Raw genomic sequence first — 17,659 nt, 5'->3', positions numbered from 1 at the left:
ATATATATATATATATACATAAAGAAACATATCACAATGAAAAAGAAATATGTAGGAATGTTGATTTATTTTACCACGATTTTCTATTAATACTGATATTTTCTAATCATAGAAATTAATAACAAAGAATGACATGTATGAAATCAAATGTATTCAATCAAAACTGAAAAAAAATATTCATTCCTATATTATGAAAATATATAATTATATATTAATAAAATTATAACCAAAATTAATCATGAATGAAATGAGACGTAGAAACAGAATAGCTAATTCGAGGCGACACCCAAATCGTTTTTCAATCTCGAAATAATCTTAAAAATATTTTAATGGATCATTCGACGTACTTCAAAAATCTTGTTACACGATCAAAAAGAACAACTTAGAAATTGAGACATGTGGATAATCAACACGGACGTTTTCGTGAGACAATACCGCGGCGCGAAGCCGCACGCTCATGAGCTAACCTCAAAAAGACGATCGGCGATCGTGAACCGCATGTCAGAATAGAAGACGTAGAAGCCAGTCTTCACTACACTATAACGCTACGTTATTAACTCAGCACGAGACGCGGCTAATAATAAAATCACCAAGAATAATAAGCGTTCTTTGTCGAATGATAAGGAAGCAAGTGGCCACAAAGTGACATTCACCCTAACGTACACATACACTCGCGCGCGCGCGCACATTGACGCCATGTTCTCACTCTTCTTCTACATTCGTGATGGATGAGCGATTGAGGTGCCATCTGAAGATCAAGGCGACAATCAGACAAATCAACGTTTAGAATTTTTCATGTCAAACGCGTGTTAAAGATTTTAGCAAAAGTAAAAAATAAAATGAAAATAAAAATAAAGAACAAAAAATATTGTTAAGTTTGAAGAAATTTTTATTAGCTGAATTACAATTTATTATATAGTAAATAATATATAGTAATCTAGTACAATATATAGATAGTATATAACAAATCAAATTTAAAACATTATTTTGTATCAAATATATATTGATTTTTTTTATGTAGCTATTTTAACATATTTTTTTAAAATTTTGTTGTAATTAATAGAATTAAAGATATTATTTAAAAAAAAAATGTGAATATTTGCAAATCAAATATATATATACGAAATTTATCATTCGTATTAAAAAAATATATAAAGATAAAATACTAAACTTTAAACTTATCATGTAAAGCTTTATGTTCTAAACTTTTTCTAAACTGATAGATAAAAGATATTAAAACAATAAATAATGATAAATTAAAGTTTTATTAAATAAAATTTATACGTTGAACTTTAATGAAACATTGATAATCATAGATTTAAATTTAATTTCATTATCATAAAAATATTATTTTGAAAAAATAATATAACAATAGCAATATTCTTTATTTTCAAGAACAAAGCATTTATAATATAATATAAATGCTTATAAATATAATATAAAATAATATAAATGCTTATAATATAATATAAGGATACATAAAATAAATTAAATTTATCAAAATATTTGTTTTGTATATTTATCAAAATATTTAATAAGATTTATCTAATCTGATAAATTTATCAGAATTATTGTTATCATAAAGATTTCCTTCCCGCTACCTGGCAGCCATCTTACAGCCTATCCCTATTAAACATCTTTCCGGCATAAAAGGTTATAAGTCCCAGGCCGGCAAGTAACTATAGCGATTGCGCGAATCTTATATAGTTGGAACCGGTGAAGGTGTAAGCGTTGTCAGTCGACTACGTGTGTCGGAAAAAGCAACATCGTATTAAGCGCAACATTGTGCTTTCGACAAATTGTGACTTAAATCGGTTTTTTTTTAGTGAAGTATCATATGATATCGAATTATTTATTAATCCAGCTTGTTCTTCTAGCTGATTCATGAAAATATAATTTGTAAGTATATTATTTGTTATGCTTTCCATTTATTCAAATATTAACCAGTGTTCTATACATAATATTATAACTTATTATATACTATTAATGTCTGAAAAATTCTGAATTGTTTCATATATATATTTAAAATTTGTTTTTCAATCATAAATTTATCGTTGAAACGTCTAGACATTCAATCACCGTTATGTGAATAACTTCGTGACTCTAGTCGATTGACCGTGCCCATTAAATGAATTCGTTTAATAAATCATCGCGATTAACAATATATCTAATTTTTCGAATGTTATTTATTAATGAATCAAAACCTTTTTTTTGCAAACGCGCGAATGACTTCAAAACTAAGAACTTTCAACCGGTAAAAAACATTCAATCGTGATCAATCGCCTGAAATGCGGAGCGAGTTAATTTCCGGCTCGACGAACACTGTCAAACTCTTATGGTTTGGTAACTGGTAGCCTTGATGCGTAACATCTCAATTACATCATTATTAGTCTGACAGCGTGCTAAAATTGTTACGCTGTCGGTATTCATATACTTCAAAAGAATTTATTTAAATGTGACTGTGACTCGTGTGTACATTAATGTTCGTCTGTCCAGACGCTCGTAGTACGCCCGATTAATCGATAAACCGACCGGCGTTTCCCATAAAAACCTACCCGGCAAATTGACACAGTGAGATAATTTGTTACACAAGGTCAGTTCATTAATCGACATTAACAAAGTGATACATAAACATAGAAAAAGATAACAACTCAAATGATTCAATCGATTAATATGGATTCTATAGTATGTAATTGCAAGATGTTCTTTATTATAATGCAAGTTGCTCTTCAGTTCCGTGAAATTTAATAATTCTATTAAAATTAATTAATTATATTATAGAATATAATTATAGAATATAATTATAGAATATAATTGATTCATATGGAATTATAATTGATTCAGAATCATTAATTCATTAATTCAATTACTGTTACGAATAATATTAACAAAATAACTAATCTTTTTCAATAACCATTAAACATTATAATTAAAAAGAAAACGTTTATAAACGTATAATTTATAATAAGTCTCTTGATTTTTTATTAATATAAAATCCATAAAATTCATTCGTAAAAATTTCTTTGTTTTTTTTCTTCAAAAAATTAATAATAGCATCTCTTTGAGTTCTTCGAAAATTTTATATCTAAAGTTTTATACTTTACATTTTTGGTGCGTTAAGTGCAAGTATTATGAACAAATTTTGTATTACTTAGAAATAATCATGTTGTATCTTGAAACATGAGCATACTGTCGAGCGATAAAAAATATACTTACGTTGATTATTATATCAATTTACACAGTAACTATTATTGTTAATTATAATACGAAATACATAAATATAAATTATGATTTATGTCTTATTTCTATTTTCAATTTTTTCTCTTTGTTTATAAAATTCATTACATAGAAGAACAAAAAAACAAATGTAAATTAATTTTCAAAATTGATTAAAAGAAAAAAATAACAGAATTTGTTATTTTTAAAAATAATTTAAAAATGATTTTCTAATATAAATTTATTATATATTATAAAATATTATATTATATATTATTTTTAATATATTTTTCTATTCCTCTCTAGGTATAAATATATTAATGATTAATTTAAAAATATATGTATCTTTAAACATATATCATCATAAAAAAATTATAATGTTACAATATATATGATTATGTATAATAATTAATTTTTTGTTTTATATATATTAATTTCATATCTTTCTTTATTTTTTTTTAATTTTTTTTTTTTGTTAGTTCAATATTCAATTTAAATTATATTTATTAGAATATAATAATTCAGATAATATTTAATTTTTTGTAGATAAATGTCAACTAAACACAAAAATCAAAATAAAATGAAAACTCAAAGACAAGTATTGAACGCAATTCATCGGCTAATTGAATTCATAGCCAGAATGATATACATGTTTATTGCATTTTTAAAAGGTCCTGCAGAATCTCAACCACCTATAAAGGATTTAATACTTTTACACAGTGCAACTACTTTAGCTTTTAAAATTCGAAATAGACAGGTAATGATTTGAATTTGATTTTATCTTCTAATAATTAAATTTACAAAAATTAAATCTGATAACTATTATTATAGATCTTGTCTATTATTATAAATAATAAAATAAATTATAGATATTTCTAAAATAATATATTGAAATTAAAACTAATTACAATTTATATTTATTATTATTTATTATTTATATGTATTAATAAATATTTATGCATTAAAATTTATATTTGCAGTTAATGTCAGAAGAAATAGTACAATCTTACATAGATAGGATAAAAGAAATTCAACCAGTGTTAAATTGTATGGTGGAAGATCGCTTTGAGGATGCTCTCAAAGAAGCAAAAATATGTGATGAACTTTTGAAATCTCAGAATGCTCCATCTCCTCAAGTATTAGCTGAAAAGAAACCTTTCTTTGGTGTGCCTTTTACTACAAAAGTAATTTTTATTTATTATATTTTATATTTTTAAGATATATTTTTATATTTTATAAAATATAACAAATATATCTTATAATAACATCTTATAAATATTAATATATATAACTTAAATTTTTTCTATTTTTTAGGATTGCATTGGAGTTGCTAACATGAAACAAACAGCTGGTTTAACTGTTCGTAAGAATATTGTTTCCAAATATGATGCAGAAGTGATCAGATTAATGAGAGATGCTGGAGCTATCCCTCTAGCAACTACAAATGTGTCAGAATTAGCCATGTGGTGGGAAACTTCCAATTGTTTATATGGAACTACAAAAAACCCTTATAATACTAGACATATTGTTGGTGGATCCTCTGGTGGTGAAGGTTGTATACAAGCAGCAGCTGGTTCACCATTAGGAATAGGATCAGATATTGGTGGATCTATTCGTATACCGAGCTATTTCAATGGAATTTTCGGACATAAACCTTCTACAGGAATAGTTTCAAATGATGGTCAATATCCGAGTGCACAAAGCGAAGATCAAAAACGGTTACTCGCAATTGGCCCTATGTGCAGATATGCACAAGATTTATCGCCTATTTTAAAAATTCTGGCAGATAAAAATGCGGATATATTACGTTTAAATGAAAAAGTAGATATCTCGAAACTCAAGGTATAAATCGTTTGCTTAAATTGTTATGAATAATTGTATGTAATATATAAGTCTTTATTTTAATTTATTTTAATTTAGTTCTATTATATGGAAGACGACGGTGGTCAACTCTTAACATCTCCAGTTGAACTAGAAATAAAAGAAGCAATGAGGAAAGTGATTCGATATCTAGAAAAAGCTTATAAAGTCAAAGTGACTAAACTCAATATTAGAAAATTAAAAAAGAGTACTGCATTATGGATGGCAAATATGAGTTGTAAAGATGAGAAAGATTTCACGTATGAATTATCAAATAGAAATGGTCATATAAACTTATGGTGGGAATTTTTGAAATGGACAATATTCATGAGTAATCATACATTAATAGCTCTTCTTACTGCTACGTTTGAAAGATTTGCGGTGAAGCATGGAAGCGACCAACACACTAAACTGATACAAGAAAGTAGGGAACTTTATCGAGAATTTCAGGTATAATCTCAAAAATAATTATTTATATTTATAAATTATAAAAATGATGTCTAACAAACTGTTGATGCAATATTATATACATTGATAAGTACTTGTAATATAACTCATCAGGATTGGAATTGGCTCCTACCTTCTTCGTCTTCTTTTCTTACTATTGCATTGCGGAACAATACTCTTTATTAAAATGGACATAATATCTTTCTCGAGTCGTATCGTGCAAACTGGTCAGAATACTAGTCTATATTTTACGGTATCACGAGTTATTTCTAATAAGTAGTAAAAAAAATATTGCTCTGCATGTAGAATGAAATTTTTTTCCATTCGAATAGCAAAGAGCTCTATTATTTTTTTAAATCTCTTTTGACCTTGTAGTTGCGCTAACGAGGCAAGAAAACGTGATTGAAATTGCAGCATGCACCCATAAATATTCAAATTTTTTTCCTTTTTCTTAAATATTATATATTCTAATCTAATATTTTTTTAATAGGATATTTTAGGTGAAGACGGTGTATTTCTATTTCCAACACATCCAACTGCAGCGCCATTACATCATGAACCGCTGGTAAAAGCATTCAACTTTTCATACACTGCTATTATTAATGTATTGGGCTTGCCTGCTACTGCTTGCCCCTTAGGTTTAAATAAACAAGGACTTCCTATCGGTATACAGGTATGATGTTTCACAATATTAATAAACTAGAAATTTATTTATTAATTTATTCATTATATTTATTAAAATAAGAATTTTAATATAAATTATATTCATTATAGATTGTTGGTGGCCTACATCAAGATCGTTTAACTATAGCTGTTGCTGAAGAATTAGAACGAGGTTTTGGAGGCTGGGTACCTCCGGTTATCGTAGCTTGATATATTTATTCTTTGGACAATAATTTAATGCGTAATACGGTACATAAATTTTTTTTTACCATACTCTGCCATTATTATTTTTCGAAAACTAATTTATATCTAATTAATTCATACCAGGAAGAAAAGTACAAACTCATATTCAAAAAAATAGATATTGACGTTTTAAATATTTTAGAAAGAATTGAAAAGGAACTGATTATACGTATATACGTAATATGATAAATATAAAAATTTTCGTATCGATTCATAATCGATTATGAACTAAATTTTGTTAAATGCGTGAATTATACGTATATATACATATATATATATATTAGATATATATATTGAGATATGCGTATATTTGTATTTATAAATTGATGTTAAAAAATTCATTTTTCTAACAAAAATCATGTTGAAAGAAGTAATAATATTTGTACATAAGTAAACTACTACACTGTATTTAATTACCGTTTTTATATACCTCATTATAGATCTCTACATAGGATTTTCTATTTTCATACGAATTGAGAGAGAGAGAGAGAGAGAGAGAGAGAGAGAGAGAGAGAGAGAGAGCGAATGAATGAATGATAGAAAAAGAAAAACGAATTATGTACATGGTAGTAGGGTGCTTTCGGTAATGTGATAAAAGTATTAAAAATTTTATGTTTATAATGTGTATTAATGTTAATGTCGTATACATATATATTTTATACTAAACAAATAAATTTTTATTCTATTATTCTATCATAATTTTTCTTTTACCAATGACTGATTATATATATAAAAAAAAAAATAATATACAATTTTATAATATAATAATTTTTTATAATAAATTAAAATTTTCCATTTTATAATTTATTGATTTATAATGATAATTGTAAATTTGAATTTTTATTATAATAATATTGTTCTTATTATAAAATAAAACTAAGGAAAATAATCGGAATATTAAAATATTATTTTATTTAAAAATACATTATTAAGAGAACTAAAAAAATATCTATGACGCAATTTCTATCACACTTAAAATTCTAAGTACATAATACGCTTTTTTGAGTATGTAATACGAAATGAGAGATCTTTGATTTTATGATAAAACTTTTCTTTTTTGTTATTAATAAATAATAATTTAATACATATTTACAATTCTAACAATCGTTGTACAAATACTTTTAAAAAATATGTAATATTTATATGAATTTCATATGTGCAACAATATTTTTTGCTTATGTGAGTTTCATGGATAATGACAAAAGTCAATTGAAAAATTATACAGATAAATATATCATAAATTTAAATTCGCAATGTAAATACTTGTTATAAATTATTTAAAACTATATGTAAATATGTCTATTAGATAAATAGAAAGAGGAACATAAATTTCTAGCAATGTTCATTTTACTTTTGTTATAAATATGTAGCATGTATGTATTTTTTTTAACACTTTAACAAAATAATAACATATTATAATAATAATAATAATAATAATAATAATAATAATAATAATAATAATAATAATTAAAAGTTTTTATAAAAAAAATTTATATCTTATAATAAAAATTAATAAATAAAAAATCAGAATTTAGTAACTTAATTTTTCAATTTTCTAATATCCAAATAATATATTGGTTCCAATTATTGCAAGATCTTATATTTATAAAAAGAGATAAAAGCCTCATTAATGTTCATATACTTATTAAAATGACATATATCACAATATATTTCTTAAAACTTACAGAATGCAAGTACTAAATTTTACCGATCTAATTCTAGATCTAATTCTAGATCTAAGCCTAGCACGACAACATTTGATTTAATTATAAGATCAAAATGCCAAGACTTTTTACGTAATATTTCATTAATTTGTTTTAGCCTAAAAATCGAGAAAACTAATATTACGTTATGAGATTTGTTTCTTCTGAAAGAGTTTCGATTTTACCTGAATCAATTAATGCATTCTCCGATCTGTTATCCAATGAATTATCCTTACTATCATCACTGTCGGGTCTATTTGAGATTTCGTATTCATTTAAATTTTTTTCAGATTGAGATTTTAATAAATTATCCTTTGCATCTTTATACTGTTCTGTTTTATCATCAAAATAATTTATATTATCATTGCTTAACAGTTTATCTTTATTCTTAAAATAAGAATTCTCATCTTCCTTTATTATTTTATTATTTTCTTTTCTTTCCGCATATCCATTAGTGCGATTAATTAGATTCAGTTCTACGTTTGTTCCTTCGGTTTTCTTTGAAGTCTGATTTTTTGTAGAATTACTGAAGGGATTGAAAAATCGCCTTCCATTTTCTCTATTCATACCATTGTTCGATTTTATAGAGTCTGCTTCATTTCTTTTGTGACTTTCTATGTTTCCGGACTCGAATGTTTTATCGCAAAATTGCTCTACATTTTCAGCCTGTTCTTTTTCTTTCTTTATCGCAGCCAGTTCAGCTTCTTTCATTGCCGAATGAATAACTGGTTCAGCCCATAATCCTGGATTAAATGCAGGTCCTGTGCCACCTAGTTCTGCTGGTAAAATATCAGTGGGCAGGTGTTCATGTAGTGTGCTCAAATTGTTTCCATGTAAATAGATCTGAAAATATTAAATAGATATACGTTAATAACATCATAAATTTCATAAAAAAAAAATTAATTTTATTCTAAAGAATTATTTTTGGGAGATAATATACTGAAATTCTTTGGAATTAAAAAAAAAATACTTCTTAAACGAACTTCTTAAAAAATATTTGTTTTATGTAAATATCCGATTTCAGATAATTTAGAATTGTTATTATCTTCTGGTCAATATTTAATTTCCGATATCTAAAAGCTCAATGTAATAATACTATAATTTCTATTCAAGTGATTATATATACAATTATAAATATCGCAATGAGAAATTATATATTTATAAAATATTGTATATTGTTACTATGTTTTATATTATTGTATATATATATATATATATAATTTATATAAATATATTTATAAATATAATTTATAAAATATTTTAATTGACGTAATTCAATTAAATTATTTCGACGATAATCATATATTTTAATCATTTTTGATATGTTAATGATTATATTACAAATCAAAATTATTATATTATTATTAAAGATTTTTTTAATCAATTTTTAATTATTTTTTATCATAACAAATCATAATAAATCACTATAATTAAATTATTTTTAAATATTTTAATTCTTAGCAATTTCTTTTACCTTATTTCGAGTTTTTTCGTCTAAAAAAGGTTTTACAAGAGCCAATGTAGCTTGAACGTAAAGTGGCGCTGATAAGAAATGTATAGCTTTGAATCTAGCCGGAAATCGTCCCCGAAGAGCAGCTATTAGGTTTCGCAATGCCGCTGCACCTAAGGCACCGCCCTGTCGTAAAGAGAATCCGCTCCAATCTACTACTGCCACGAAACCAGATTGCTAGAAAAGCAATGAAACATTCAAAATTATAGATTAAAAATATTTAATGTTTAAATAATTTCATTTTGCATTTCTTCAAATGTAATATAAATTTATAAAATTAATCATACATTGTACCTGATTTCTTGGATCTTGTATAAGTATTTCTAGAACTAAAAAAATAGCTCGTTGAACTGATAATGCCGGTACTGCGATCGGATCCCATTGTGAAGCTAAAATAACAAGTACGCATCTTCCTTTTCTAAAAATTAATTTAAAAATGTATAAGTACAGAAGTAAAAAAAATTAATAAAGGAATAGATTATTATTCTTAAAAATGATTCAAGAACACTAATTTCTTATAAATGTTAAATTTGTAAAATAGAACAAAATAAATTTTAAATTGATACCTATCGCGTGCAGGAAGTACACCTGGTATTCCTGCCCGAAGTGCGCGTTGTAAGGCTGGATCTCTAGCCGTGAGATTACCGAAGATATCCTGTCGATGTGCTACTTGCGCTTGATAAGCAGCTATCAGGGCAGCAGCTTGTTCTGTGCGATATTTCCGGGCCAACAGGAAACGCGTAATATATTCATCCGTGCAATGCTTCAAGTCTAAGAGCAAAGAGACGGGTCATTGTAATGCTTCACGTGAAAAATAAAGTGGCAGGAAGCCGCTCGATCCGGAAATTCAAGAATCGATGTGAAACGAATCTAGCCGAAGCTTAATTTATTTGTACGAAACGGAATCATTGATTTATTATTGTTAACGGAACAAGTTGAATGAAATGCTTAAAACAATAATAATTATAATGAATTTAATTATATAAAAAATTTTTTGATATATGAATTTCTAAAAGAATTATAAACATTCAATATATATGTATATATTTTTTCTATATAATAAATATATAAAATATATAAATATATATAAATATATAAATAATAATTTATGTTATTTCATAAAAGTATATTGTAAATATATATATATATATATATACTTTTATGAAATAACATAAATTATTCTTGATATATTAATATCGCATTTTCAATTTATTAATTTTTATCAAAAATTTTAATAAGGAATTACGAATAATGATGAAAATTTCAACTGTTACGAATTCTTACCTACATCCGGCATTTCACGTAATATTGCTCGAACAGTCTTAATGGCCAGTTTCTTGTCACGTTTGTCAAATCTAGCTTCCTCTTCATAAATACTCCGTGCAAGAGCCGAACTCATATGACCTCTTGTAGTATCCCACATGTATTCACAATACTCAGACATTTTACAAATCTTTTTTCTTCTGCTTCACCACAAATCTAAAGTAATTAATTATAATTAAATTGAAAAAAAAATTATTGTATTTCATTGATTATAGATAAAATTTAAATCTTATCGATATATGAATATTTGCAATATATTTCATAAATCAAAAAATATATTTCAAGATATAAAAATAAATATAAAATATAATATATATCGATAATAGTAATAGATAATGATATATGAAGTATTCTGCAAATCAAGAAAATAAAACAGACACTCCCTCAAAATAAATGAAATATTTTATAAACGAAATTTATTTCTATAATACATATAATATTTATTTCTATAATCTTTAATAAAAAATAATCAGTTAATATTAATAATATCAGATATTCAATATTTTATTTTTTCCTTAAATTTTCTTCATATTATCATTCTTTGTACAATGAATTGAATTGAATTAAAAAAATGAATTATGAGTAATTAATTAGTAAGATATCAAACAAGAATTTGCTACAATAAGAATGACTCATTTCTAGGAGAAGCATCATTGAGAGACAATATATCTCGCACATTAACTGAGATTAGTTTGCATAACTATTTATCAGGACTTTTACTTTAATCTTATATTTATATTTCATAAAATATATATAATCTTATATTATATTTTGTGAAATCGTTTATGAACGATTAATCATTTCAGATTTACAATTTATAATAAGAATCTGTCATTATGAATCTATTTTTACAAAATATAATTCATTTTTTTAACAAATAATCACATTCAATATAATATTTTAGATAAACTTTAAAACATACATGTCAACAAATATCTTTATTATAGATAGAAAAAGATATTGAATATGTTAAATTTTTTTTTATCATTTTATCGAAATAAAAAAATACAAATTTTTTATAACTCGTTATAATCTATTGGAAACAAAATTGTTTTAATTACACTGCACTTATTAATTATTGAGCAAATTGTAATTAAATAGTATAATAAGAATTCATTAATAGTAAAACCGAAGAAATTCAAAGGAACTCATACAGACATCGTTAAGGTTATCGTTATAGATTGCATTGAACATAGTATTGTTTTTGGCATAATGTACTTGATACTATATATTCATGTACACCATTTTGTCATATGACATTTTTCTGGAAGCCATATGTTAAATTCGTATAAACTATATTATTAAAAGAATTATAATATTATAGAACAAATATATTTAGCCATAATAAAAATCGTGATTCGATAAACAAAAATGTTATAAATCATAAACTATATTTTTCTTCTAAGAACTTACATACGTAAAATATTTTCAAAAATTTTTGAAAACACTGCAATAAAAATCACACTCCTTTTATGTTGTTTTACAACTGTTGTCTTATCACTATTAAAATTATTCACTGTTACACAAAATTTCAATTGTGATTTCCGCAAAGAAAAAAATTATATTTTGTTATGAATTATTTTAAAAATACTTCAAGATTAATTTATCATGATATCAAAAATATATATTTAATTTAAATTTGTAAATAAAAGAGACAAAAAACCTGTACATCGGAACCTCGTTGCTCGAACGGTCACGAGCGAACGGTGCGCAATGAAGTCGCCTGTTGCGATTCGCTCGAAAGTGTTAGAGCATTGAGAAACAAAGGTGTGAGTGAGACTCTCAAGGAGAGAAGTTTGCAGGATTGGAGAAAGAAGGAAAAGAATTGCCTGCGGTATAACGATGGATTTAAGACGCATCAGATCGGTTCAAATGCGTGACTTAAGTTAAAGAATAGAAGAAACTTAAATATAGAAACTAAAGATCCAATAATTTAATTTTTTATTATCTTTAATAAATCAAATATTATATTTCGACAAAATATTTTAGGATATTCAACATTTTTAAAATTTTTATATTTTTTATATTCATTATATATTTTTATATTCATTTTATATTTTTTATATTCATTTATAATTATGTTTTTTTTCTAACAATATAAATTTTAAATGTTCAATTTAAGTGAAATTTATATAGAATATAATTAATAAAAAGAAATCATAAAAAAATAATAGTATCCATTACAATTTCGTTGAAATAAAATAAAAAAAATAAAGGTATGAGAAGTTAAAGAGAAACAAAAATAAGTTGGTACAATCAAATATAAAAAAGACTGATATAGTCAAAAAAAAAAAAATAACCTGTGCTAAAATTGAGTAGGAGAAAAAAAAAGAGTGAAAAGCTAGAGAGGGATGAACAGAAATAGAAAAGAAAAAAGTAAGACGCGGGGGAGAGACCAAATATTAACAAGGAAGGAAAAGGACGATCGCGAAAGTTGCAGTAAAAAAGATAGAGAGAAAGACGGACGAAGCCGGTTACCAGTACGGCTGACTCACTGATCGTTCTTGTTGCGCTATCAAGTAAAACCGTTCTCCAAAAAATGTGGACAAATAAAATATGTAGAAAACACAAATGGAAAAATAAAAATAAATAATTCTATATTTTTTAATAAAAAATCTAATGATGCATCTTTATATAAATATAGAAGTTCTAATATACTTTTATAATTATAAAGTTTCTTTATTATCAATAATAAAATTTAATTTTTAATTATTATTTTGTATGTAGAATACAATAATTGAAAAATAATTTTAATAATTCAAACTTATTTATCAGCAGACAATATTACAAATTTTAAAGATAAATTTATTTTCTTATTACACATCTGTTTTTAAGATTGGTTATTGACTTGAAAAATATTAATTGAATAAATGTCTTGCCTTTAGTTTTTATCGATCTAGTCAAATATATTTCAGAAATTTATTCTTGATGCATGCAATTATTACAAAAAAAAAATAAATCTTGTAAAAAAAATAAGTATCTTACTTTAAAAATAAAAAAACAATTTCATATTAATATTGCAAAATTACTAGTCACAGTTCACACCTGGAATAATTTATAGCATCATGTACTTATGTAAAATATCTTCTGTTGTAAACATTTGTCCAATCATTTTGCTCTTTATAAATATTTTGCTATAAGATAGATATTATGAAATCATTATTTATTACGATATAATAACAATATAAAGCAACAATTTTTATAATCTCATAAAATAAACAAATTTCCATTCTTCAAACTATATGGTTATCGCAATGAGTCATTTAAAAGTGCGAAATTGCAAATTACATCATAATAATATTTATAATGATCAATGATTGATAATTATAAATTATACTTAATACAAGAATTCATATTAAAAAAAAAAATATGCATATAAAAAATATTAGTACGGAACGCCCTTTAGCAACATATTTGGTAGAATGATTAGTATATATCCGATAAAGGAAGATTTTGTTTTATGGCGCGAAACCATTCAATTCTTTCACCGATCGATTCTGTCAAGGACGACAACCAATGATATTATACTTTAGATCAAACACATCTAAGGTTATGAAAAAATTATGTTACAATATTCAATTTATAATTAAATGTGAAAAAAGTATGAATTTTTAAATATTATATAAAAATGTAAATAATCATTTTAAATATATTTCTTATAAAATATGAATAATTAGAAAAATATTATGAATATTATATTATATGTTACCTGTTATTTAATGTGATTCAATATAAATTGAGAATATTATATTATATAAAATTATATAGATGTTAAAAGAGTATAAATTGTTAAATAGAGTTTAGAAATTCAATATATCAAATGCCATATTCAATTAAGTTCAATACTCAAAACGATTTACTCACGCTTGAAAGAGTTCCTAATAGCATTCAACTTTAAAATCACTTAAGTATATAAATAGAATATATATTCAAAATACAACACACACATTATATAAATTTGTTTTTCTTCTAAATTGAAAGTAAAATTATCAATATAAAAAATAACAATTAATTTTTTATAAACTTATTGTTTTATCCTTAATATTGAAAAATTTATGAATATGAATAATATATAATCCATGATATAAGTCCAAATTTTTAAATTAATAATTAAATAGATAATTATATTTCAATGGACCATTGCAAAATCTATTTAATAAATGATTTTAAAATTATGACACATATACTGATTTTTTTTGCGGTGCACTGTGTGCTTGTCTGCACTCGAAGGACGAAAACAGATCTGTTCGGATAACACCGCCATATATTACGCAACATAACGGTAGAACTATAGTAAAGAAGAAGATAGAAATTACCGGTTTCTTTTGGCGTTGTAAAACGTGGCCTAATTTCTCAAGATTTTGATATTTTAATGCATTATATATTAATGTCTAGTTTTAACAAAATTACTTTGAAATAATTTGAAAATTATTTTAATATTAAAAATTTATTTATAATATAAACAATTTTTGTATTAAAAGATATTAATTTTTATATTATATTATAAATAATGATTTTATTTTGTATGAGTATATATAATATCAAAATATAGAATTATTAAATAATTTTTTTTGGTTGAAAAAAAATAACACAACAAATCAATTCAAATGAAATAAAAAAAAAAGCACTATAATTACGTCATTAGAAAAAGGATGGAATCATAAGACAGAAAAATCTGGATTATTACCTATTAGATAATTCAGACTTACTAATTAATGTCAAAAATTATACAGTTTTCCTCAAATAATAAAAAAAAATTTAATTATGTATAATTCAATGCAATTTGAAAAAGTAAAAAATTATTAGCAAAAATCAAAATAAATTTTTTTGAATTATTAAAAATTTAAAATTGAATTATGCTATAATAGAAAGCATAAAAAAAGATATATTTTTTACTTCCGAATTTTCTACTTCTAAAACTATAAGTATTTATAATACATAGTTACCTGTTTATAATACGTCAATAGTATAGTTTCTTATAATTTTAACCACAACATTCAATAGACACATTGAATTTAACCACTGCATCAAATGAATAAAAAAATATGTTAACATTTATATGCAAGATATATGAGTAATATATGAGTAATTTTTTGAAATATAAAATATAAAAAATAATATTTTTATATAAACCAAAATAAATATTGCAGCTTCGGCGCGAAACTGTTTGTTCGAAACTATTAGCACAGACTAGATACAGAATAGATCTAATATTCAATGCATTTTTTTGTTCCATACCTCGGAAGTACTAGAATCTTATCATTTTAATATCATTTTCAACCTTACCGATACGGTTCAGAATAATATTGTAACATTCTTAATTATTGAAAAATTGAAATATTCAATATAAAATTACAAATTAAAAAAATACAATACATATTCTATACATTTGTAGTATAAAATATTTTATAGGTATATATAGAAATATTATATTTTATATATAATTATATTTATATCAACTATTTTAAAACAAATAATTGGAAGAATTTCATATTATTATATACATTTTTTTAATTATAAAATCTTAAAAAAATATGCTATTAATGAGAATTAGAAAAAATTTTTATTTTGAAATTATTCAATAAAATATTTTTTAAAAATTTTTAAAAATGTTATTATGCATATTACTTACAATTTATCTGTCATTTTATTAAATATTTTCATATAATTTATTTTAAAATATAAAATTTTTTAATAGAATGTTTCAAAACTTTTTCTTTGTTATCAACTTAGATTTTTATTTGTTTAAATAATTGTTGCCGAGCAATATCTAATAAATATTTGAATTATGTATTATAATATATGTTTTATGAAATCATCATCCTAAAGATATATTTTAAACAATTTAATATCTAAATCTTTTATATTAATTCTAATTTTAAAAAAAAAATAATAAAAATATGTTTAATCGACATTTTATATTTTTATTTGTGGCATTACATTAAGAGCAAGTATAAATAAGAAAAGCAAATAATAGAAAAATAAATAAAAGAAGAAAGATAAAATAAAAATTGACTTTCAGCATCATTTTTTAAAGACATTTTTTTAGAAACAGAATAATATAAGATAAGAATTTTAGATCAGCACCATCTCTTGAATAGTTTTAGAAATATAATTATTTGAAGCAATATCTTTGATACTCAAGAGAGGACGCTAATAATCTTACTCTACCTGTTAATTCTTACTGTATCATTCTATTCTCTAATTATTTATTTGTATATTAGTTTTATTTTCAGTATTCTGAAAATGGCATTGATTTTTATATTTTTATCCTATCTCTGTCCTTCTTTCAAATGCAAAATTTAAGTATATAAAAGTGTAAAAAGTGTATAAAAAATGATTTTGATTTATTGTTTTCTTTATTTAAATATATGTCTATTGATAAAAAATCTAAAACAAATAATCAATTTTATTCGATCCAATTTTTAAATATTAGAATTATATATCTTATGTAAATATAAATTATATATTTATTTTTATATATTTATATATTTATATCATATTTTATCATATTTTATTTTTATATATAAAATATATTATATATATATANATTATATATAAATTAATATCTATAATAAATAAAGTTATTACAATTATTTAATATATAAGATATCTAATAGGATTGATAATGATGAATCTGAATGATTTGAAAATCACTTTAAACTGAAAAATCCTCGATTAATCCTCGATAGGA

At 23.6% G+C, this 17,659-nt stretch overlaps 3 protein-coding genes across 16 annotated transcripts in view; 1 reads left to right on the top strand and 2 right to left on the bottom strand.

The window, feature by feature from the left end:
- The window catches only part of LOC102673856 (cytochrome b5 reductase 4), a 21,572-nt gene extending 20,842 nt beyond the window's left edge, over positions 1 to 730 (bottom strand). For 2 of the 8 annotated variants that reach the window (XR_421852.2, XM_006616237.2), the window contains exon 1: positions 468 to 730. The gene's annotated coding sequence lies outside the window, so the exon portion shown is untranslated. Of the gene's footprint in view, positions 1 to 347 lie in introns of all 8 variants that reach the window. The other 6 variants (XR_004150573.1, XR_421854.2, XR_421855.2 and 3 more) reach the window with 4 other exon arrangements.
- Positions 731 to 1,656: 926 nt separating this feature from the next.
- On the top strand, positions 1,657 to 7,047 carry LOC102674390 (fatty-acid amide hydrolase 2-B). Of its 4 annotated transcripts, none has more exons than XR_421859.2 (8): positions 1,657 to 1,898; positions 2,497 to 2,593; positions 3,763 to 3,973; positions 4,197 to 4,400; positions 4,531 to 5,058; positions 5,137 to 5,526; positions 5,638 to 5,776; positions 6,014 to 6,135. XR_421859.2 is itself a non-coding variant. In XM_031510708.1 (8 exons), exons 3-8 carry the CDS (start codon positions 3,767 to 3,769, stop codon positions 6,394 to 6,396), a joined length of 1,611 nt encoding a protein of 536 aa, XP_031366568.1. In that variant the 5' UTR covers positions 1,659 to 1,898; positions 2,497 to 2,593; positions 3,763 to 3,766; the 3' UTR covers positions 6,397 to 7,047. The 4 variants fall into 4 exon arrangements, 3 of the variants coding, with proteins under 3 accessions (XP_031366568.1, XP_006616303.1, XP_006616302.1); XM_031510708.1 differs by lacking the exon at positions 5,638 to 5,776 and adding an exon at positions 6,298 to 7,047 and having other exon boundaries at positions 1,659 to 1,898; positions 6,014 to 6,196; XM_006616240.2 differs by lacking the exons at positions 2,497 to 2,593; positions 5,638 to 5,776 and adding an exon at positions 6,298 to 7,047 and having other exon boundaries at positions 1,659 to 1,898; positions 6,014 to 6,196.
- A 1,155-nt stretch (positions 7,048 to 8,202) lies between these two features.
- Positions 8,203 to 15,930, bottom strand: LOC102673649 (clavesin-2-like). Of its 4 annotated transcripts, XM_031510709.1 has the most exons (7): positions 12,383 to 12,816; positions 11,896 to 11,901; positions 10,927 to 11,121; positions 10,209 to 10,413; positions 9,937 to 10,060; positions 9,607 to 9,819; positions 8,203 to 8,975 (listed from the first exon to the last, which is right to left on the bottom strand). In XM_031510709.1, the coding sequence occupies exons 3-7, from the start codon at positions 11,084 to 11,086 to the stop codon at positions 8,274 to 8,276; spliced, it is 1,404 nt and encodes a 467-aa protein (XP_031366569.1). In that variant the 5' UTR covers positions 11,087 to 11,121; positions 11,896 to 11,901; positions 12,383 to 12,816; the 3' UTR covers positions 8,203 to 8,273. The 4 variants fall into 4 exon arrangements, with proteins under 4 accessions (XP_031366569.1, XP_006616299.1, XP_006616298.1 ...); XM_006616236.2 differs by lacking the exons at positions 11,896 to 11,901; positions 12,383 to 12,816 and adding an exon at positions 15,912 to 15,930; XM_006616235.2 differs by lacking the exons at positions 11,896 to 11,901; positions 12,383 to 12,816 and adding an exon at positions 14,830 to 14,968.
- Between the last annotated feature and the right edge of the window lie 1,729 nt (positions 15,931 to 17,659).

Source organism: Apis dorsata, unplaced genomic scaffold (genome assembly GCF_000469605.1).
Source record: "Apis dorsata unplaced genomic scaffold, Apis dorsata 1.3 scaffold_256, whole genome shotgun sequence".
NCBI classification, from domain to species: Eukaryota; Metazoa; Arthropoda; class Insecta; order Hymenoptera; family Apidae; genus Apis; species Apis dorsata.
This window is presented reverse-complemented; position numbering and strand designations above follow the sequence as displayed.

Coding starts and splice junctions, on each gene's coding strand:
- LOC102674390 (XM_006616240.2), top strand. CDS start 3,767: ATGTCAACTAAACACAAAAATCAAAATAAAATGAAAACTCAAAGACAA. Junction 5,527..6,013: donor AACTTTATCGAGAATTTCAG/GTATAATCTCAA, acceptor TTTTTTTAATAG/GATATTTTAGGTGAAGACGG. Junction 6,197..6,297: donor GACTTCCTATCGGTATACAG/GTATGATGTTTC, acceptor TATTCATTATAG/ATTGTTGGTGGCCTACATCA.
- LOC102673649 (XM_006616236.2), bottom strand. CDS start 11,086: ATGTCTGAGTATTGTGAATACATGTGGGATACTACAAGAGGTCATATG. Junction 10,414..10,926: donor ACGTGAAATGCCGGATGTAG/GTAAGAATTCGT, acceptor CTTTGCTCTTAG/ACTTGAAGCATTGCACGGAT. Junction 8,976..9,606: donor ACGAAAAAACTCGAAATAAG/GTAAAAGAAATT, acceptor TAATATTTTCAG/ATCTATTTACATGGAAACAA.